Source organism: Dasypus novemcinctus, chromosome 19 (genome assembly GCF_030445035.2).
Source record: "Dasypus novemcinctus isolate mDasNov1 chromosome 19, mDasNov1.1.hap2, whole genome shotgun sequence".
NCBI classification, from domain to species: Eukaryota; Metazoa; Chordata; class Mammalia; order Cingulata; family Dasypodidae; genus Dasypus; species Dasypus novemcinctus.
Genome location: NC_080691.1, coordinates 52,047,777 through 52,066,696, shown reverse-complemented (window position 1 = coordinate 52,066,696; position 18,920 = coordinate 52,047,777). Strand labels below are relative to the sequence as shown.

Genomic DNA, 18,920 nt, shown 5'->3' with positions numbered 1-18,920 from the left:
TGGCTCCCCGAACACAGAAAAATGACACAATTTATACCCCTAAGTCTAGTACGCAAGCCCTTCCTCTGTTTCTCCATAAATTGGATACTTCAGAAGTTACAGCCTATCCGAGAAAATCTAACTTTCCTGAGCAAAAGTTTGTGATTAACCACTTCCCCCATCACATTCCAATCATTTTAGTTTTTACCTGCTCCCCCTTGCCAAATAAGGAATGGAATTCAGTGCTGAACTGGTATTGACTTAGCTCTTTCTTGGGCATCTTTTTTACTCTCTATAGGACTGGCTTAAACTGGTTTCCTTTGTTCCTGCTTAACCCGGGAGTGGGAGACTGAGGCAGTAGGCCGCCAGGTTACATTAATCAATATTTTCTTCCTTTATGTGAAAACTAAACTAATCTTCGTTTCTTACACCTGTGAAGCTATACCAGCCCCCAACACTCCCACCTGGGTGGAGTTAGAGTAAGCCAAGTAGGGACGAGGACTTTCATTGCCCAGGGGTGATGAAGGGCCAACTCCATGGGTGTCAAAAGAGGCCAAGCACAAAATTTGAACTTTTACATTCATCTAGCGTATAGAGGTCACACCACTTTTCCTTCCTTTGCCAAAAGAGTATCAAAGAAAGCAAGATAAAACAGAAGGTTTTAATAACAGCTAGAGTCTTGTTACATTAAAACGAAAAAGTTTGGGTTTCATTTGAAAATCGCTTGTCATACCACGAACCAGGAAGTTCTCAAACTGAGTGAAAAATCAAACAACAAAAAACAAAAGTCAGTAGAAGCCAACCCCATGAGGCAGAGATGTTAGCAGGACCTGATAAAGAATTTAAGGCAGCCATCATAAAAAAATGCTTCAACGAGCAATTGTGGATGCACTTGAAATAAATGAGAATATAGAAGGACTTACCAAAGAAACAGTTTCAGCAAAGAAAGGAAAGATGTAAAGGAAATTTTAGAATAAAAAAATGATAATAAACAAAGTGAAAGCTCAATGGATGGCCTCAAGGGCAGAATGAAGAGGACAAAGAAAGAATCAGTGGACCAGAATATAGCACAATAAAAATTCACACTTTGATAAACATAAAGAAAATAGACTTAAAAAACCCACAAAAACACAGGGACCTGTGGGACTGGTACAAAAGACCTAACATTTGTGTCATCAGAGTCTGGGAAGGAGAGGAGAGAGAAGGATGGGTTGAAAAAGTAATTGAAGTAATGGCTGAAAATGAAGAAATAATGACTGAAAATCTGTCAAGAGACATAAACCTATAGATTCAAGAAGGTGAATGAACCCCAAACAGAATAAATTCAAAGAGAGCCACACCAAGACACATCACAATTAAACTCCTGAAAATTAAAAACAAAGAAAAAAATCTTGAAAAAAGTGGAAGAAAAATGACACTTTACCTTTGAGAGGAAACAATGCTGAAGACAGCAGATTTCTTATCCGAAACTATGGAGACCGGAGGGAAATGGCACCATTTCTAGGTCTATCCCCAAAAGAATTGAAAGCAGGGACTTGAACACATACTTGCACACCAATGTTCACAGTGGCATTATTCACAACAGCCAAAAGATGTAAGTCACTCAAATGTCTTATCAACTAACGAATGGGTAAACAAAAGATGGTATATATAAACAATGGAATATTATTTAGCTGTGAAAAGGAACAAAATTCTGATACATGCAACAAAATAGATGAACCCCGATGATATCCCATTGAGTGAAATAAGCCAGACACAAAAGGACAATATGATAGATCTCACTGATATGAAATAATTTGAGTAAGTAAGTTCCTAGAATTAGAATCTAGAATATAAGTTACCAGGACCCAGAGAGGGGTTTGGGAATAAGGAATTAATTCCTAAATTGTAGTTTCTATTTGAGTTGATGGAAAGTTTTGGTAATGTACAATGGTGATAGCAACACAACATCATGAATGTAATTAACACCACTGAATTATACATCTGAATGCGGTTAAAAGGGGAAATTTTAAGTGATATATATGTTACTAAAATAATTTTTAGAAGGCATAGGATGTACAACACAGGGAACCCTAATGTAAACTATGGACAATAATTAAAAGTACAATTATAATCATATTCTCTCATCAGTTATAACAAAGGTACCACACTAACGTAAAATATTAGAAAAAATGGGGTTGGGTGTATAGGAACTCTGTATTTTCTGCATGATTTTTCTATAAACCTACAAGAAAGAAAGGAAGAAAGGGAAGGGAAGAAAGGAAGAAAGGAAGAAGGAGTACGGTATTTTTCAAGTTCTGAAAGAAAAGAATGGTCAACTCAGAATTCTAGGCCCAGTGAAAATTTCTTTCAGGAATGGAGGGGAAATCAAGACATTCTCAGAAAATTAAGATAAACTGTAGCCAGCACATCTACCTTGAAAGAATGGTTAAAGGAAGTTCTGTAAACAGAAAGGAAATGATAAGAGAAGAAACTTTGGGTTATCAGGAAGGAAGACCACAGTAAGCAAAAATAAGGTAAATATAACAGGTTTTCATTTTTCTCTTGAGTTTATAATTATGTTTAATGATTGAAACAAAAATTACAACCCCATATAATGTGGTTCTAAATATAAGTAGAGGAAATACTTAAATGTTTAAGTAACCCACAGGAAGGGAGAAAAAAGAAAACTGAAATGAAAAAGGAAAAAAAGAGGTGTATTAGTCAGCCAAAGGGGTGCTGATGCAAAATACCAGAAATTTGTTGGTTTATATAAAGGGAATTTATTTGGGGTAGGAACTTACAGATATAAGGCCATAAGGCATAAGTTACTTCCGTCACCAAAGTCTATTTTCACGTGTTGGAGCACGATGGCAGATGATGTCTGCGAGGGTTCAGGCTTCCTGGGTTCCTCCCTTCCAGGGTTTTGGTTCTCTCTGGGTTCAGGTCCTCTGTTTTCTCTACAAGGTCAGCCGTAAACTAGAGGCTCTTCAGGCTTTGCCTCTCTCCACAAGGTTAGCTGTAGACTATCAGGCAAACGGCTCTGTCTCTCTCCCTGGGGCTCCAGCTTCAGCATCAAACTCCAACATTAAAAGCTTCAACATTAAGAACCCCAACTCTGTCCTTTACCATATCTTTTATCTGTGAGTCCCCACCCACCAAGGAGCAGGGACTCAATGTCCTTTTTTTTTTTTTTTTAAAGATTTATTTATTTATTTAAATCCCCCCCTTCCCCGGTTGTCTGTTCTGTGTCTATTTTGCTGCGTCTTGTTTCTTTGTCCGCTTCTGTTGTCGTCAGCGGCACGGGAAGTGTGGGTGGCGCCATTCCTCGGCAGGCTGCACTTCGCCCCGGGCAGCTCTCCTCACGGGCGCACTCCTTGCGCGTGGGGCTCCCCTACGCGGGGGACACCCCTGCGTGGCAGGGCACTCCCCGCGCGCATCAGCACCGCGTATGGGCCAGCTCCACACGGGTCAAGGAGGCCCGGGGCCTGAACCGCGGACCTCCCACGTGGCAGACGGACGCCCCAACCACTGGGCCAAGTCCGCTTCCCTCAATGTCCTAATGAGGTGGCCCAATCAAAGCCCTAATCATAACTCAATCATGTCCAGGTACAGATCAGATTACAAACAGAATCCAATATCTATTTTTGGAATTCATAACCATATCAAACTGCTATGGGGGGGAGTAAAATAGCAACTTAAGCTCTAACAATAAATATAAATAGTCTAAGTACATCCATCAAAAAACAGAGATTGGCAGAGTGGATATAACAACAACAACCAAAAACATCCAACCATATGATGACTTTAAGAAACTCACTTTGGGGAAGCGAACTTGGCCCAATGGATAGGGCGTCCACCTACCACAAGGGAGGTCCATGGTTCAAACCCTGGGCCTCCTTGACCCGTGTGGAGCTGGCCTATGTGCAGTGCTGATGTGTGCAAGGAGTGCTATGTCACGAAGAGGTGCCCCCGCGTAGGGGAGCCCCATGCACAAGGAGTGTGTCCCATAAGGAGAGCCGCCCAGCACGAAAGAAAGTGCAGCCTACCCAAGAATGGCACTGCATACACAGAGAGCTGACGCAACAAGATGACGCAACAAAAAGAAACACAGATTCACAGAAAGCAGACCACTGGGGGTGGGGGGGGTGGGGAAGGGGAGATAAATAAATAAAAAGTAAATCTTTGAAAAAAAAAAAGAAACTCACTTTGAATATGAAAAATATAAGTAGGCTGAAAGAAAAGAGATGGAAAAAGATTTGTCATGCAAATATTAATCAAAGGAAAGCAGGAGAGGCTATATTAACAGTAGATAAAACAGACTTCAGAGCAAAGAAAATAACCAGAGACAGAGAGGGATGTTATATAATGTAAATATCCACAAAGAGGACATAGCAATCCTAAATGTGTATGCACCAAATAATAGAGCTGCAAAATATGTGAAGCAAAAGCAAAAGGGAAAATTATTGTTGGAGACTTCAACACTCATTTGAAAATTGAAAGAACAATTAAACAGAAAAGTAGCAAAGAGATGGAAGAATTCAATAACACCATCACTCAATCAACAGGATTTAATCAACATTTATAGACTACTCCACCCGACAAGAGCAGAATACAACTTCTTTTGAAGTGCCCACAGAACATACACCAAGATACACAATGTCCTGAACCATAAAATAAACTTCAGTGAATTTAAAAGAATTGAAATCATACAGAGTGTGTGGTGTTGTTTTTTTCAAGATTTATTTTTATTTATTTCTCTCCTCCCCACCCCCAGTTGTCTGTTCTCTGGGTCCATTTGCTGCGTGTTCTCCTTTGTCCACTTCTGTTGTTGTCAGCGGCACGGGAATCTGTCTCTTTTTTTCGTTGCGTCATCTTGCTGCATCAGTTCTCTGTGTGTGCAGCGCCATTCCTGGGCAGGCTGAACTTTCTTTCGTGCTGAGCGGCTCTCCCTTTATGGGGTGCACTCTTTGCGCGGGAGGCTCCCCTACGCGGGGGGCACCCCTGCGTGGCAGGGCACTCCTTGCGCACATCAGCACTGTGCATGGGCCAGCTCCACACGGGTCAAGGAGGCCCGGGGTTTGAACCGCGGACCTCCCATGTGGTTGATGGACGCCCTATCCATGGGGCCAAGTCCACTTCCCCAGAGTGTGTTTTCTGACCACAATGGATTCAAATTAAAACTCAATAAAAGAAAGATAATGGGAAAATTTTCAAACACCTGGAAACTAGACAACACACTTTTAAATAATCAGTGAGCCAAAGAAAAGTCTCAAGGGAACTAAAATACAATGAATGGAATCAAAATAAAAATGCAACATGTCAAAATTTGTGGGATATAACTAAAGCACTGTTGTGAAGGAAATTTATAGCAATAAGTGGATACATTAGAAGAGAGAAAATCTCATATCAGTAATCTATGCTCCCATGACAAGAAACAAAAAAGAGCAAATAAACCAAAGCAAGCAGAAGGAGGTAAATAATAAAGAGGAAGGAACATCTTCCAATTCATTTTATGAAGATAGTATTACTCTGATACCAAAATCAGACAAAGACAGAACAAAAAAGAAAACTACTGACCAATATTCTTCATGAACAGATGCAAAAATCCTTAAACAAAATATTAGCAAACACAATTCAACAATTTATACAATCCATTATACAAATGACTGTTTTAGCTCTAGAGCTGCTAAACAAATACTGTACAATGAGTTGGTGTAGCTGAGCGTGAGGGTTTCGTCCTCGCTCAGGCCCAAGAGTCGGGGGGGCTTGCTCCTGCCGATCAGCCGGCGGGGGGTGCCCCAAGAGGGAGCACCGGTTCTCCAGGCGTGGGGGACGCGCGGTTGGGGAAAAACCACGGAGACCGCTTGAGCGCAAGAACAGGTCTGCTTTATTACGGAAGTACACTTAGCTATATAGGGTTGGGTAGAGGGAGGGGCGTGATGAAGGGAGGGTTGGCTAAGGGGCGGCTGTGGACAGGCTGAAGCTGATGGATAGACCTGAGGTAAGCAGTTACTGGGGAAGAGGGCAGATTGTGGGCTGGCAATATGGGCGGGACTGGCGGGAAGGACGGCGGGGCTGGAAGGGGAGGAGGGGTGGAGAAAGGCGGCAACAAGTTGGCTTACAGAATGGGAATTTATTGGCTCATCATTTTGAGGCTAGGAGAAATCCAACACTAAGGCATCAGCAAAGCACTGCTTTCTCCCTGAAGATTGGCATTCTAGGGCTGGCTACTAGCAATCTTTGGTCCATGGTTTATCCATCACATGGCAATGCAGATAGTGGTGTCTTCTCCTTTCTCTTCTGGGTTCCATTGACTTTCAGCTTTTGGCTGTTTCCCATTGCTTCCTTCTGTGTCCAATTTCCTTTGCTTGTAATAAGAACTTCAGCCACATGGGATTAAGGCTCACCCTCACTCAGTTTGAGCACACCTTAAGCTAATAACATGTTCAAAGGTCTTACTTAAAAATGGGTTCATACCCACAGAACCAGAGATTGGGACCAGAACATGCCTTTTTTGGGGACACGATTTAATCCCCAACAGTCTGCCCCCAAAAGACGTATTCTTTCCACATGCCAACAAGTCATTTGCTTCCAGTACACAAAGGGGGGACAGGCATAGGATAAACATTCCATTCCAGAAGGGAGAAACCAGAAAGAAAACAGGGGACACAAGTCCCAAACAAGGCTGAAACCCAGCAGGGCAAATTCCATTACATCTCAAGGTCTAAAGCCATCTGTGGCTTGATTTTTTGTCCTTCAGTCCTGGTTGAGTAGCAGTCCTACCCATTCTAAGTATTTATGCAGTGGTCATGCTCTCCCCAAACATTGGGGTATAGGCTCCACCATCCCCAAGCTTTGGTGCGGCAGCACTTTTCCTGAACAAAGGGGTGCAAGGTCTACCCCCCTCCGTTTGCTGGGGCAGGTGGCTGGCTCCCTCCTGGCTCAGGGGGGATCCACCCTTTCCACACACATGGGTGGGCCAGCTTTTTTTGGCCTGAGGCAATCTTTTCATACCAAACCATTGCTTCCATAGTTCTGCCCTTGAAGTCATTCTTCCTTCAATTCTTCCCTTCTTTGTCCCTTTTAGTCTAGGCTGGCAGTGGTTCTGCTCATACAAATTTTGCAAAAACACTGTGGGCGCTGCATGCAGTTGCAAGGGGTCCAAACCATCAGACAAAAATTTGCCCTGGATACTTTCTGGATACTGCATTTCCAATCCTGACTTCCACTGAGATGGCTGATTGGATCTGTGTTCAGTTATACCCACTTTAGCAAAAGGTTGTTCCCTTGAACCCTTACATGAAGCCCTCTTTTCTGGGGACTTCCTGCCTGAAGGCTCAGGGAGGTCCCTTATAAAGCCACTTCTGACTCTGGTCTCAGAGCAAATAAATGAACCTTGACTTAAATCTCACACCTCATACAAAAATTAACTCAAAATGGATCACAGACTTAAAATGTAAAACTATAAAACTTTTAGTAAAAACATAGGATACTTCAAAAAAAAAAAATCCAAAAACCAAACAAACCAAAAAACATAGGATAAAATCTTCAGGATTTAGGGCTAGACACAGAGTTTGTTTTTTTTGTTTGTTTGTTTTTAAGATTTATTTATTTTATTTAATTTCCCCCCCTCCCCTGGTTGTCTGTTCTTGGTGTCTGTTTGCTGCGTCTTGTTTCTTTGTCCGCTTCTGTTGTCATCAGCGGCACCCGCTTCTGTTGTCGTCAGCGGCTCCGGAAGTGTGGGCGGCGCCATTCCTGGGCAGGCTGCTCTTTCTTTTCACGCTGGGCGGCTCTCCTCACGGGCGCACTCCTTGCGCGTGGGGCTACCCCACGCGGGGGACACCCTTGCGTGGCACGGCACTCCTTGCGCGCATCAGCACTGCACATGGCCAGCTCCACACGGGTCAAGGAGGCCCGGGGTTTGAACCGCGGACCTCCCATATGGTAGACGGACGCCCTAACCACTGGGCCAAAGTCCGTTTCCCGAGAGTTTTTAATCTTGACACCAAAAGTACAATCCAACAAAGGGAAAAATTGATAAATTGGACTTCATCAAAATTATAAACATTTTCTCTGCAAAAGACTCTGTTAAGACAATTAAAAGACAAGCTACAGAGTAGGAGAAAACATTTGCAAAACACATCTGACAAAGGACTAGTATCTTGAATATAAAAAAGAACTCTCAAAACTTAGTAAAAAACCCCAAACAAACCAATTAGAAATTGGGCAAATGACCAGAAGTGACATTTTACCAAAGAGGATAAACAGACAGCAAACAAGCACATTGTTAGCCATTAGAAAAATTAAAATCCAATGAGATGTAACTATACAGCTATCAGAATGGCGACATATTACCAAATGCTGGAAAGGATACAGAGAAATTGGATCACTCCTGCCTTGCTGGTAGGAATGCAAAATGGGTACAGGCCCTCTGGAAAATAGTTTGGCAGTTTCTTAAAAAGTGAAACATGCAACTAGCATACAATTCAGCACGTGCCCTTCTGGGTATTTATTCTGGAGAAACAAAGACTTATATTCACACAGAAACCTGTGTACAAACATTCATAGCAGCTCTACTTGTAATAGCCAGAAAGTGCAAGCAACTCATAGGTCTTTCAATAGGCGAATGGTTAAACAAATGGTGGCATATCCACTCTGTGGAATACCATTTAGCAACAGAAAGGAATGAACTGATGATACACGTCACAACGTGGATAAATCTCAGGGGAATTAAGCTGGTTGAGAAAAACCAGTCCCAGAAGGTCACATAGTGTCTGATCCCCTTTCTACAACATTTTCTAAATGACAAAATTATAGAATTAGAGAATAGTGCTTGCCAGGGGCTAAGGAGGGGGTGGGGGCAGAAGGGAGTTAAGGGTGGCTATAAAAGGGCAACAGGAGGGCTCCTTGTGGTGAAGGGAACTTCTGTATTTTGACTTTATCAATGTCAATATCCTGGATGTGATATTGAACGACAGCTTTGTAAGATGTTGGGGAAAACTGGGCACAGTCATAGAAGGGATCACTCTGTAACATTTCTTAAAACTACAGATGTACCACACTAATGTAAGATTTAATAATAGGAGAAACTACTCTTGCAAGATACATGGGAGCTCTCTTTGCTAAATTCTCAGTTTTTCTATAAATCTAACACTGTTTAAAAAAATAGTCTATTAGGAAAAAGAAAACCTGCAGGTGGATCTACAGTTACCTCAGATTATCTCAAAATAAAAAGCTTCATAAAAATAAATAAATGAAGCCATGGTCCCAATGAGGGAACTTTTTGAGGGTGATGGGACTGTTTTCTATTATGATGTGGTGGTGGTCACCTGACTTTATACATTTGTCCATTCTCATCAAATTGTCCCTCTGGTGAATTTTATTGTGTAGAGATTATATCTCAATAAAGTTAATTAACAAAACCTCCTGGCCCCTGAGTTCTCTGGCCCTTTCCACAGTATAAGGTGGAGTCATCCCCCTTTCCTCTTGGCTGTGGGACTCTGGGGCTGGGTCACAAGGGCCACACAGTGGCTGGCCTGCTGGTTGGAACGCTTGCAAGGAAGTCAAATGCAGAGGCCCCTTGCAAAGCACATACGTCTGCAGCCCTAGGCTTGAAGCACCCCAGCTGAGGCCCCAGACATCTTGAACCAGAAAGAAGGCATTCCCACATGGACCCACAGAATCCATGAGCATAATAAAATGGCTGTTTTAAAACTGGGGGTTATTTGTTAAGCACCAATAGAAAACAAAACAGATAAGTACAACAATTATCCTCATTTCACAGAGGAACAGAGAGGTTAGGTAACTTGCCTAAAGTCACATAGCTAGTAGTGGCAGATCTGATTTGAAAATAGGTGACCTGACTTGGGATAAATAACACCTGTAGATGCAGTGTAATTATGCTTATTTTATGGAGGAATCTCATCTTTTGGTGAGGTCCAGCTCTAAAGTCCCATCTTTAAAACAAATAAACGAGCAAACAAACACAGATCTTTCTTTTTTTTTTTAAAGATTTATTTATTTATTTAATTTCCCCCCCCCTCCCCTGGTTGTCTGTTCTTGGTGTCTATTTGCTGCGTCTTGTTTCTTTGTCCGCTTCTGTTGTCGTCAGCGGCACGGGAAGTGTGGGTGGCACCATTCCTGGGCAGGCTGCTCTTTCTTTTCACACTGGGCGGCTTTCCTCACGGGTGCACTCCTTGCACGTGGGGTTCCCCCACGCGGGGGACACCCTTGCGTGGCACGGCACTCCTTGCGCGCATCAGCACTGCGCATGGCCAGCTCCACATGGGTCAAGAAGGCCCGGGGTTTGAACCGCGGACCTCCCATATGGTAGACGGATGCCCTAACCACTGGGCCAAAGTCCGTTTCCCCACAGATCTTTCTTGACCCTGTGTTCCCTTCTCTGGTCTCTTTGTACAGCTTGTTGCTTGTTGTCTCCAAATATTTTTTGAGTGTGCACCCCATAAATAAAAATATTTTTGAGCATATACCTCTAATATACATTGGTATATTATATACATTATATTTAATAATACATGTGAAAGTCTTCTCAAAAATACTTAACCTAATTAAAATCAAGCATCTAGATCTTACTTACAAACACAAGGAGAGAGAGAAGCAAGTTAAATCATTCCATGGGGAAATAAATAACAGAGACAAGAAAACTAGCTTGGATACCAATGTCATTCAAAACAAAACAAAACAAAAACAAGGAGGTGGTGGTATTGTTCCAAGTTAAAGACAATGAAGAGAAATAACTAAACAAACCATCAACTTTGACTGGATCCTCGTTTACAAATAAAAGTAACTGCAAATTATATTTTAGAGACAAAGAAATTTGAATTTGAATATGGACTGAGTATTAGGTGATATTAGGGGATTATTAATTTCTTAAATATGATAATGTACTTATGAGGGAGAATATTCTTAGAAGATGCATATTGAAGAATTTAGAGGTGGCGGACTTGGCCCAGGGGTTAGGGCATCCGTCTACCACATGGGAGGTCCGCAGTTCAAACCCTGGGCCTTCTTGACCCGTGTGGAGCTGGCCCATGCACAGTGCTGATGCGCGCAAGGAGTGCCCTGCCATGCAGGGGTGTCCCGTGCGTAGGGGAGCCCCACGTGCAAGGAGTGTGCCCCGTAAAGAGAGCCGCCCAGCGCGAAAGAAAGTGCAGCCTGCCCAGGAATGGTGCCGCACACACGGAGAGCTGACACAACAAGATGACGCAACAAAAAAAGAAACACAGATTCCCGTGCCGCTGACAACAGAAGCAGACAAAGAAGACACAGCAAACTAGACACAGAGAACAGACAACAAGGGTGGGGGGAGAAGGGGAGAGAAATAAATAAAAATAAATCTTAAAAAAAAAAAACTTAGAGGAGAGTATCATGGTTTCTGCCACTTATTCTGAAATGATCCAGCTCTTTCACACACACATAACAGCATAGAAATAATTCAAATACGGTAAAATGTGAACACCTGTTGAATCTAGATGGACGATAATAGATGTTCACTATACCATCCTTTATACTACTTTATACCTACAGGAATGGCTACCATGAAAAGAATGGAAAACAAGAGTTGGTGAGGACGTGGAGAAACTGGAACTCTAGTGCTTGCTGGTGGGAATGTAAAATGGTACAGCCACTGTGGAAAGCCTATTGTGGTTCCTCAAAAAGTTAAATATAGAATTACCACAATGACCCGGCAATTCCACTTCTAGGTACATATCCAAAGAAAGTGAAACAGGGTCTCAAACAGGTACTTGTGAACCAGCGTTCATAGCAGCATTTTTCATAACAGCCAAACAGTTTTAACAACTGAAGTGTTTACCAACAAATAAATGAAATGGAGTAGACACAATGGAATGCTATTCAACTGTAAGAAGTTCTGAGATGCTGTAACATGGAAGCATCTGGAAAACATTCTGCTCAATGAAATAAGCAAGACACATAAGGACAAATATTGTATGATGCCATTTATAAGAGAGGTCTAGAAATAGCAAATCTGCAGAGAGAAAAAGTTGCTTAGAGATTATCAGGGGCTGGGGGGAGTATATCAAGAAAAAAAAGGATGGCAAAAATCATGCATGTTATATAATCATGGATATCATACAAAGCGTTTAAAAAACCAGATTCTAAACAAATGTGTTAAACATGTGAATGGAAGCTCTAACATGTTCTTATGTCTCATCAAGACCACGGACCTTCTCTAGGTTGCCAAACCTACTGGTCAGTTCATGTCCACCTGTTCCTCCTCCACCACTGGCTACATTCTCCTACAAATCCTCCTTTCCTGGGCTGTGAGAGGGACTGTGCCTGGTTCTTCCACCTCTAGCTGCTGTGTCTCCAGGGCCACGTCCCCACACTGCCCTCTGCCATCACCAGGATGACCCCATTTCACAAATGCCCCACTGGCCACCCAGATGTGCTCTGCCCAATGGACAAGTCCTACCTGCTATTCTGACTCCCAGGCCCTGAGGCTGTTTCTCACACTTGCCGACTTGGTTTCCCACCTTGGAGCCTCCACCTGTGCCAATCCTTTGTCTAGGACATTCTTCCTCACAATCCTCTAGACTCCTTCCCCTCCTCACTCCGGTCTTTCGGTGGAGTGCCCCTGGTCACTTATATGAATCAGCACCTCATTCCCTGTCATGCTCCTTCCTGCTTTGTTTTTCCTCATAATGCTTATCTCCTCCTGCAGCCATTCTTTGATCATACTCATGGACACATTCGTTATCTGTCTCCTCACTGGCAAGTATGCTTGGCGAATGTAAGACTTTGCTGACCCCTTGTATCCCTAGAGCCTGACTGGTACTTGGCATGTGGTAGGTGCTAGATAAATACTATTTATTAGTCAGATAGGAGAATCCGAAGAGTCTTATCTGCAGAGCATGAACGTTTCCAGGGAAAATCCCAGTAACTGGGTTCCAGTGAAAAAGCAGCTCATCAGCAGTAAGAGAATGCCACAAAAAAAAAGATGATTCGGACAACAAAACAGAGCTCTTGGGAATCAAAGCTTAGAAGATAAAGACCAAAAGTTCAAATTCCATCAGAAAGTAGAACTAAAAGGTAAAGAGCTGGATAAAAGAAAGGAAAATTTAGGAATCAGCCCAGGAGATCCATGTCAGACTAATAGAAGCTCTTATAAAAGGGGTAAGCAAAGGAGAAGAAATCAAAGAAACAATATGAGATAATTCCTAGCTTTGGAGGACAAACCTTCTGAATGGAAAGTGACCTGAATGTCCCAAAAAAATGGGTTAAAGAGCTCTGTCAAGGCCCTTATTGAGATATGTCAGGCCAAGGATGAAGAGAAGATGCTATAACATCTCAGAGGCAAAATCGGGTTGGATAGCAGGGATTGGAGGCCTGAAAAACATGTGGCTTCTTCAACAGCAACGCTGGACACTAAAAGACAACACTGCCTTCTGCTTTCTAAGGAATAATCTCCTCCTGCCTGTAATTCCATATCTACCAGTGGCTGCCAGGGTTGGGCAGGCCCCTCGGCAGACTGGACCCCAGGCCCATGTTGTGCACATGAGATGCTTCCCTTGAGGGACCACATGCTTCAGTGACCACTGGGGACTGAGCCTACCTGAGGTCACAGGTCCACATCATTCCTCTATGGGTACTGTTTCGCCAGCACATCCCAAGGGGAATAGAAGAGGGAAGGAATGGCTTGTGTCATCTGTCATTTCTCTGAAGCATCACTATTTTGTTTTTTCTTTTTTAGGAGGTACCAGGGTTTGAACCCAGGACCTCATACCTGAGAAGCAGGCACTTACCCACTGATCCACATCCGTTCCCCAATGACAGTTGTTTTTTATTTGTTTTCAGGAGGTCCTGGGGATCGAATCCTGGACCTCATATGTGGGAAGCAGGCGCTCAACCACTTGAGCTATATCCACTCCCCTAAAATATCACTTTTTAAGAAATGTTTACTATCTAGGCCCAGAGCTGAGGTTCCCTAGCTTCATTTCATCTGATGGAACCTGTAATGGTTGGGTTCATGTGCCAACTTGGCCAGATAATGGTGCCTAGTGGTTTGATTAAGCAAGCACTGGCGTAATTGTTACTGGGAGGACATTTTGTGCACTTAAAATCATCAGTGAGTTGACTGCATCTATGGCTGATATATACAATCAACTGAGGAGATTGCCTTCAGCAATGAGAGATGTCTCATGCAATCAGTAGGAGGCTTTAAAAGGAGAAGTGAGGATTTTAGCAACAGAACAGAGAGTTTTTTAATCTCTACTTCAGCCAGCTGGTTTCTCCTGGGGAAATCATCAAAGACCTTCATCAGAGTTCCCACCTTGTGGCCTACCCTGTGGACTATGGACTCATATATCTCCACAGTTGAGTGAGACAACTTTATGAAACCTCATATTTACAGCTATCTCCTTTCTGCTCTTTTTCCCCAGAGAACCTCGATAAATACAGGACACTACTGTGCAGAAAGGAAGGTGTGGCTCAGAGAGGTTTAGTAACCTGCTCACATAGAGATAGCCCAGTCAAGTAGTAGCAGAGCCCAGACCCACACCCACTGCACCCCCTGCCTCTGAGTTACCATAAGGCCCCAGGCAGGCTCTGGGGCTGACCTCTCAAGATCGCCAGGGGAGCCCAAACATACCTCTTCTAACCGTGTGCGCTTGTCAGCAGGCTCTGATCCATCACTTTCATTTTCTGAGTGCTCTTCTTCCTCGTCATCCCTGAAGATGTCATCATAGGCAGGAACTTCAAGGTCATCATCTTGTTTAATGAGTAGTTTGATCTAAGATGAAAACAAAAGGCATCAGTCACAGGTGACATATGGGAGCCCTGTATGATGTTATACATGCTTGTTTTGTAAGTTCACTTTTACTATACTCTTACGGTTTATATATGTTCCTGTATGAATAATATGTGTCAATAAATTATTTTTAAAGTGTAAAAAAAAAAAAGGCCATCAGTTTCTCCTCTCTCTTTGGCAGAAAGCACATTTGTCTCCTGCGGAATCTCACCATTTCTTAGGTGACTCATAAACTATCTATACTCACAAATGGCCACCTACTTGGGAGAGTTTCAGATTTCTCTGGCATCTCCTTTTGTTATCATTTCCATTCAGTGGTGCTGGAGTTGCCCTACACTGTATGCAGAAATGATGAAAATTTCTGGGGGTTGCTGGCTAAGCAGTATGGAGTTTCTTTCTGGGGTAATGAAAATTCTCTGAAGTTGAATAGGGTATTGGATATACAACTGTATGAATATACTAAAAGCCCCATTTACAGGGTAGACATATCTAAGACCGCCTGATATGAAATGAGGGCAGTCACAGTATGAGTTATGGCCCCTCTGATCCCCAGGTCCAGTGATTTTCACAAACACATTCTGAGCCCCCACAAGGGGCAGTTGCCAAGTATCTCATCAAAGGTGGGAAAGACCAGGTCCTTGTCCTCAGGTTATTTACATTTCCATAGAGGAGACAGATGTGCCAAGAAAACCAAGTGGGACACTGTACTTGCCGTACAAAGGCAGAGACAGGATGATGGGAGAGTACCGGGAGGCACTGCTGATCCCCGACAAAAGGCACTAACCCCCAGGCCTGATGGTGTGAACCCATTCGTAAATAGGACCTTTGAAGATGTATTATCAATTAAGGTATGAACCGTATGTGAATAGGATCTGTGATGGTTTGAGGCTTTATGTATTCCAGAAAAGTATGTTCTTAAAGTATGGAAAGTATGTTCTAATCCATTCCTGTGAGTGTAAACCTATTGTTAGTAGGGCCTTTCGATTAGGTTACTTCAGTTAAGGCACGGCCCAGGGTGGGTCTTAATCCTCTTACCCGAGTCCTTAATAATTGGGATGAATATGGAGAGAGAGAAAGCTATGGAAGCAAGAAGCTGAAGCAACAAAACCTGGTAGAGAAGCAAGAGACCAGCAGACACTGGCATGTGCCTTGCCACGTAACAGAGGAGTCCAGGAATGCTGGCAGGCCATCTTTGGGGAGAAAGCATTGTCGTGATGACGACCTCATTTGGACATTTTCATGGTCTTAGCACTGTAAACATGTGAGCTCATAAATTCCCTTTGTAAAAGCCAACTCATTACTGTATATTGCATTTTGGCAGCCTAGCAGATTCAAACAGAATATTTGAAGATCCTTCTTAGATGAGGTCAAATTTATTCAATGGGCCTTAATCTGTAAGCCTGAAGTCTTCAGAAGGAGAGGAAATCCAGACAGAGAGAAGGCTAAGCAAAAGTAGAAGCCATAAGGAGAAACCCTGTGATGAGGCAGAGTTGCAAGCCAAGGAACACCAAGGACTGCAGCAAGCCAGTGCCACATTACTACAGGCTCTGGGAAAACACAGCTCTGTTGAAACCTTGATCTTCAACTTCCAGTCTCTAAAACCATGAGACCATGATACCCATTCTTTAAGCTACCAGTGTGTGATATTTGTCATAATAGCCCTGGCAAACTAAGACAGCCCCCAAGGCTGGTTTACCTGGGTATCGTTGTACACGTTCACGACGTTGACTGGTCTATGGGTGTCACACACAAAGAATATGGTATCTTCCTCGGGTTGCAGAATATCCAATAGGTCTACATTAGCTCCACAGTTTATGAGGATAAAATAACGGAACTGAAAAAGGGACAGAGACACTGTAATGCAAACTCATCAAGGAGTTCCCTTTGCCTTCACTGAACTAGGCCTTGAAATCCTTCTGTAGAGAACCAAGGAACCCCCAACACTACATGGGTTTAGGGTCCAAGGCAAGGCCCTGATTGTGAGGGTTCCAAGAATGGCAATGGCCAGCCTCTGGCGAGCGCTTTCTTATCTTCCTTCATTTCATCTCCACACCTACACTATGGGGTAGGCCCTATGGTTGTCCCTCCTTCGTCGAGGAGTACACTGAGGCTCAGAGAGTCTGACTCTTGAGCATAGGCATAAGCAGTTAATGAGGAGTGGATAAAGACTTCAAGCACGCAACTCTCCAGATCATAGGTGCTGCGTTGCACTGCTTCTCCTTGTACTGTAGGGGTTTAGTTTTTCAGCAAAGCCTGAGAAATCCATACTTTTGAAGCACCTAAATATTAAGTTCAGTTCTTTATTATACCCTATTACTATAGGAAATCCTTCCCTTAAAAATACAAACTGGCACAGGTCCCTTTCATGACAAGAGGAGCTCCAGGCCAGAACTGAGCTCTGCCAGAATAGTCCTAGATATGGCCAAAGACACAAGGAACCCTCCTCTACACCCGAGCCCCTCCCTGTGGGGGCCAAGATACAGAGGTGTGAGGAATCATGGCCTCTGCTCTTTAAATTACAAAGGGAGAATACACATTCCTAGATTCCAAGTTGGAACCTGAGATATGTTTTCTTTGGAGAGATAACATAAAATAACCAGACTCTAAGAAAGTTTCAATTAAGCCACATTAAAAACTAATGCTAAATTTTATGCATCTTACAATGAAATTTCTGCAACTCACACTCAAAGTTAAGGAATGTCTGTATTCACTATCTTTTCCTAATTTTCTTTTTTAAAATATCAATTTTGCCTCCATAACTTGAGGGTAAGGCACCAGTGTGCAAACTTTTCAATATTACCTAATATGTTTAATACTTAAACAAACATTCAACTTGTTGAATTAGAAAGGATTCTAAGTGAGAAAAAGTTGCAACTAAGTAACAAAACCTAATTATTCAAATATATCTTTCATACCTGTTCTTTATGCTCAAGAAATGCAGTTTCAAGTTCTTGCCACCCAGAAACTGGGACCAGCGTATATTGCACGTGGTCACACTGGAACAAGGCCTGGAGAAAAAGCATTTTCAAAGCCTACCTTATTTAGGATATCTGCAATTTATACCTTGAAGTTTATTCTACCACCACTACCACCCCACTACCCATGAAAAAAAAAGATGGGTTAAGAGTATCAGGTGATCTGTGATAAAGCAAGGTTGGTACCATTTTTCATGGTACCATTTTGCCAACTTTGTTCACTGTGCCATTCTGCCAACTTTGTTGAATGTTTGAAAATTACCAAAGTGAAACACTGTGGGGAAAGGTCATCTTACTTCCAGGTCTCCTGAGAAGTTCCTGACCCAAGGCCCTGACCAAAGCTCGATGAAAATGTCCCATGTTTAAAACAGAACTGAACAGCTTGCCTAAGAGACCCACGGCCCCTGAAGTTTCCAGTATCACTTATGATACACTACTATGCCTCAGTTGTCACAGATTCCGGTCTCTCAAAGCCCACACTCGAGAGGTTACTTACTGCAAGTCTTTACTCTCTCAGAGTTCCCCTCCCCAGCCTTCAGCTGTCGCTGTTCCAGCCACACTCCGGCCTGCGCCTTCACCCCTCACCCTGCTCCCCATCCCACCCTGTGCCTCCCGACCCCAGCTCGCCCTGTCAGGTTACGCGAGGCTCACCTGAAGGATCTTGCAGGCGCAAAGCGCGTCCACGTCCGAGGCCACGAAGAGAAGGACCCTCTGTCGGAGAAGAGCGGGCGGGCTGAGCGCAGCGACCCGAGCTCCGGTTCCTTCCGTCCTCCCGCCCACCTATGGCCTCTCCCTCTCATCCCTGGTCCCAGACAAGGCATCGGCCGGGGTACCCGGAGTGGGGCTTACCTGATTCTGGACCAGTTCGTAAAACTCCTTGCGGAAATCAGACACGAACATGGCCACGACGGCCAGGCACCCGGCACTCGCACTGGGGATACAAGAGAGATCCAGCGTCGGTCAAGACTCCCGCCAAAACGGGACCATTCGGATTTGCCCACGGGTCGCCAACCAATGGCTACTCAGTTCCCAGCCCTACCTCTTTCCTGATTGGGCGAGAACTAGCGCTTCGTCTTTCGTGCCGGAGCATCCCGGCCCGCCCCCGAAGGGACGTCTAACCTGGCATGACGTAAATATGATTGCTACCTTCAACCCGACACCCTTTTACCCAGACGTCCGACGATCGGTGGCCATCT

At 43.5% G+C, this 18,920-nt stretch overlaps 1 protein-coding gene across 1 annotated transcript in view; it reads right to left on the bottom strand.

The window, feature by feature from the left end:
• CDC45 (cell division cycle 45) overlaps positions 1–18,795 on the bottom strand; it is a 41,714-nt gene extending 22,919 nt beyond the window's left edge. The window contains exons 1-5 of the mRNA XM_058281821.2: positions 18,574–18,795; positions 18,376–18,435; positions 17,665–17,757; positions 16,446–16,583; positions 14,591–14,731 (exon numbers count right to left, since the gene is read on the bottom strand). Coding sequence (XP_058137804.1) covers positions 14,591–14,731; positions 16,446–16,583; positions 17,665–17,757; positions 18,376–18,435; positions 18,574–18,624 — 483 coding nt within the window. The 5' untranslated portion in view covers positions 18,625–18,795. The remainder of the gene's footprint in view (positions 1–14,590; positions 14,732–16,445; positions 16,584–17,664; positions 17,758–18,375; positions 18,436–18,573) is intronic.
• Positions 18,796–18,920: the final 125 nt, after the last annotated feature.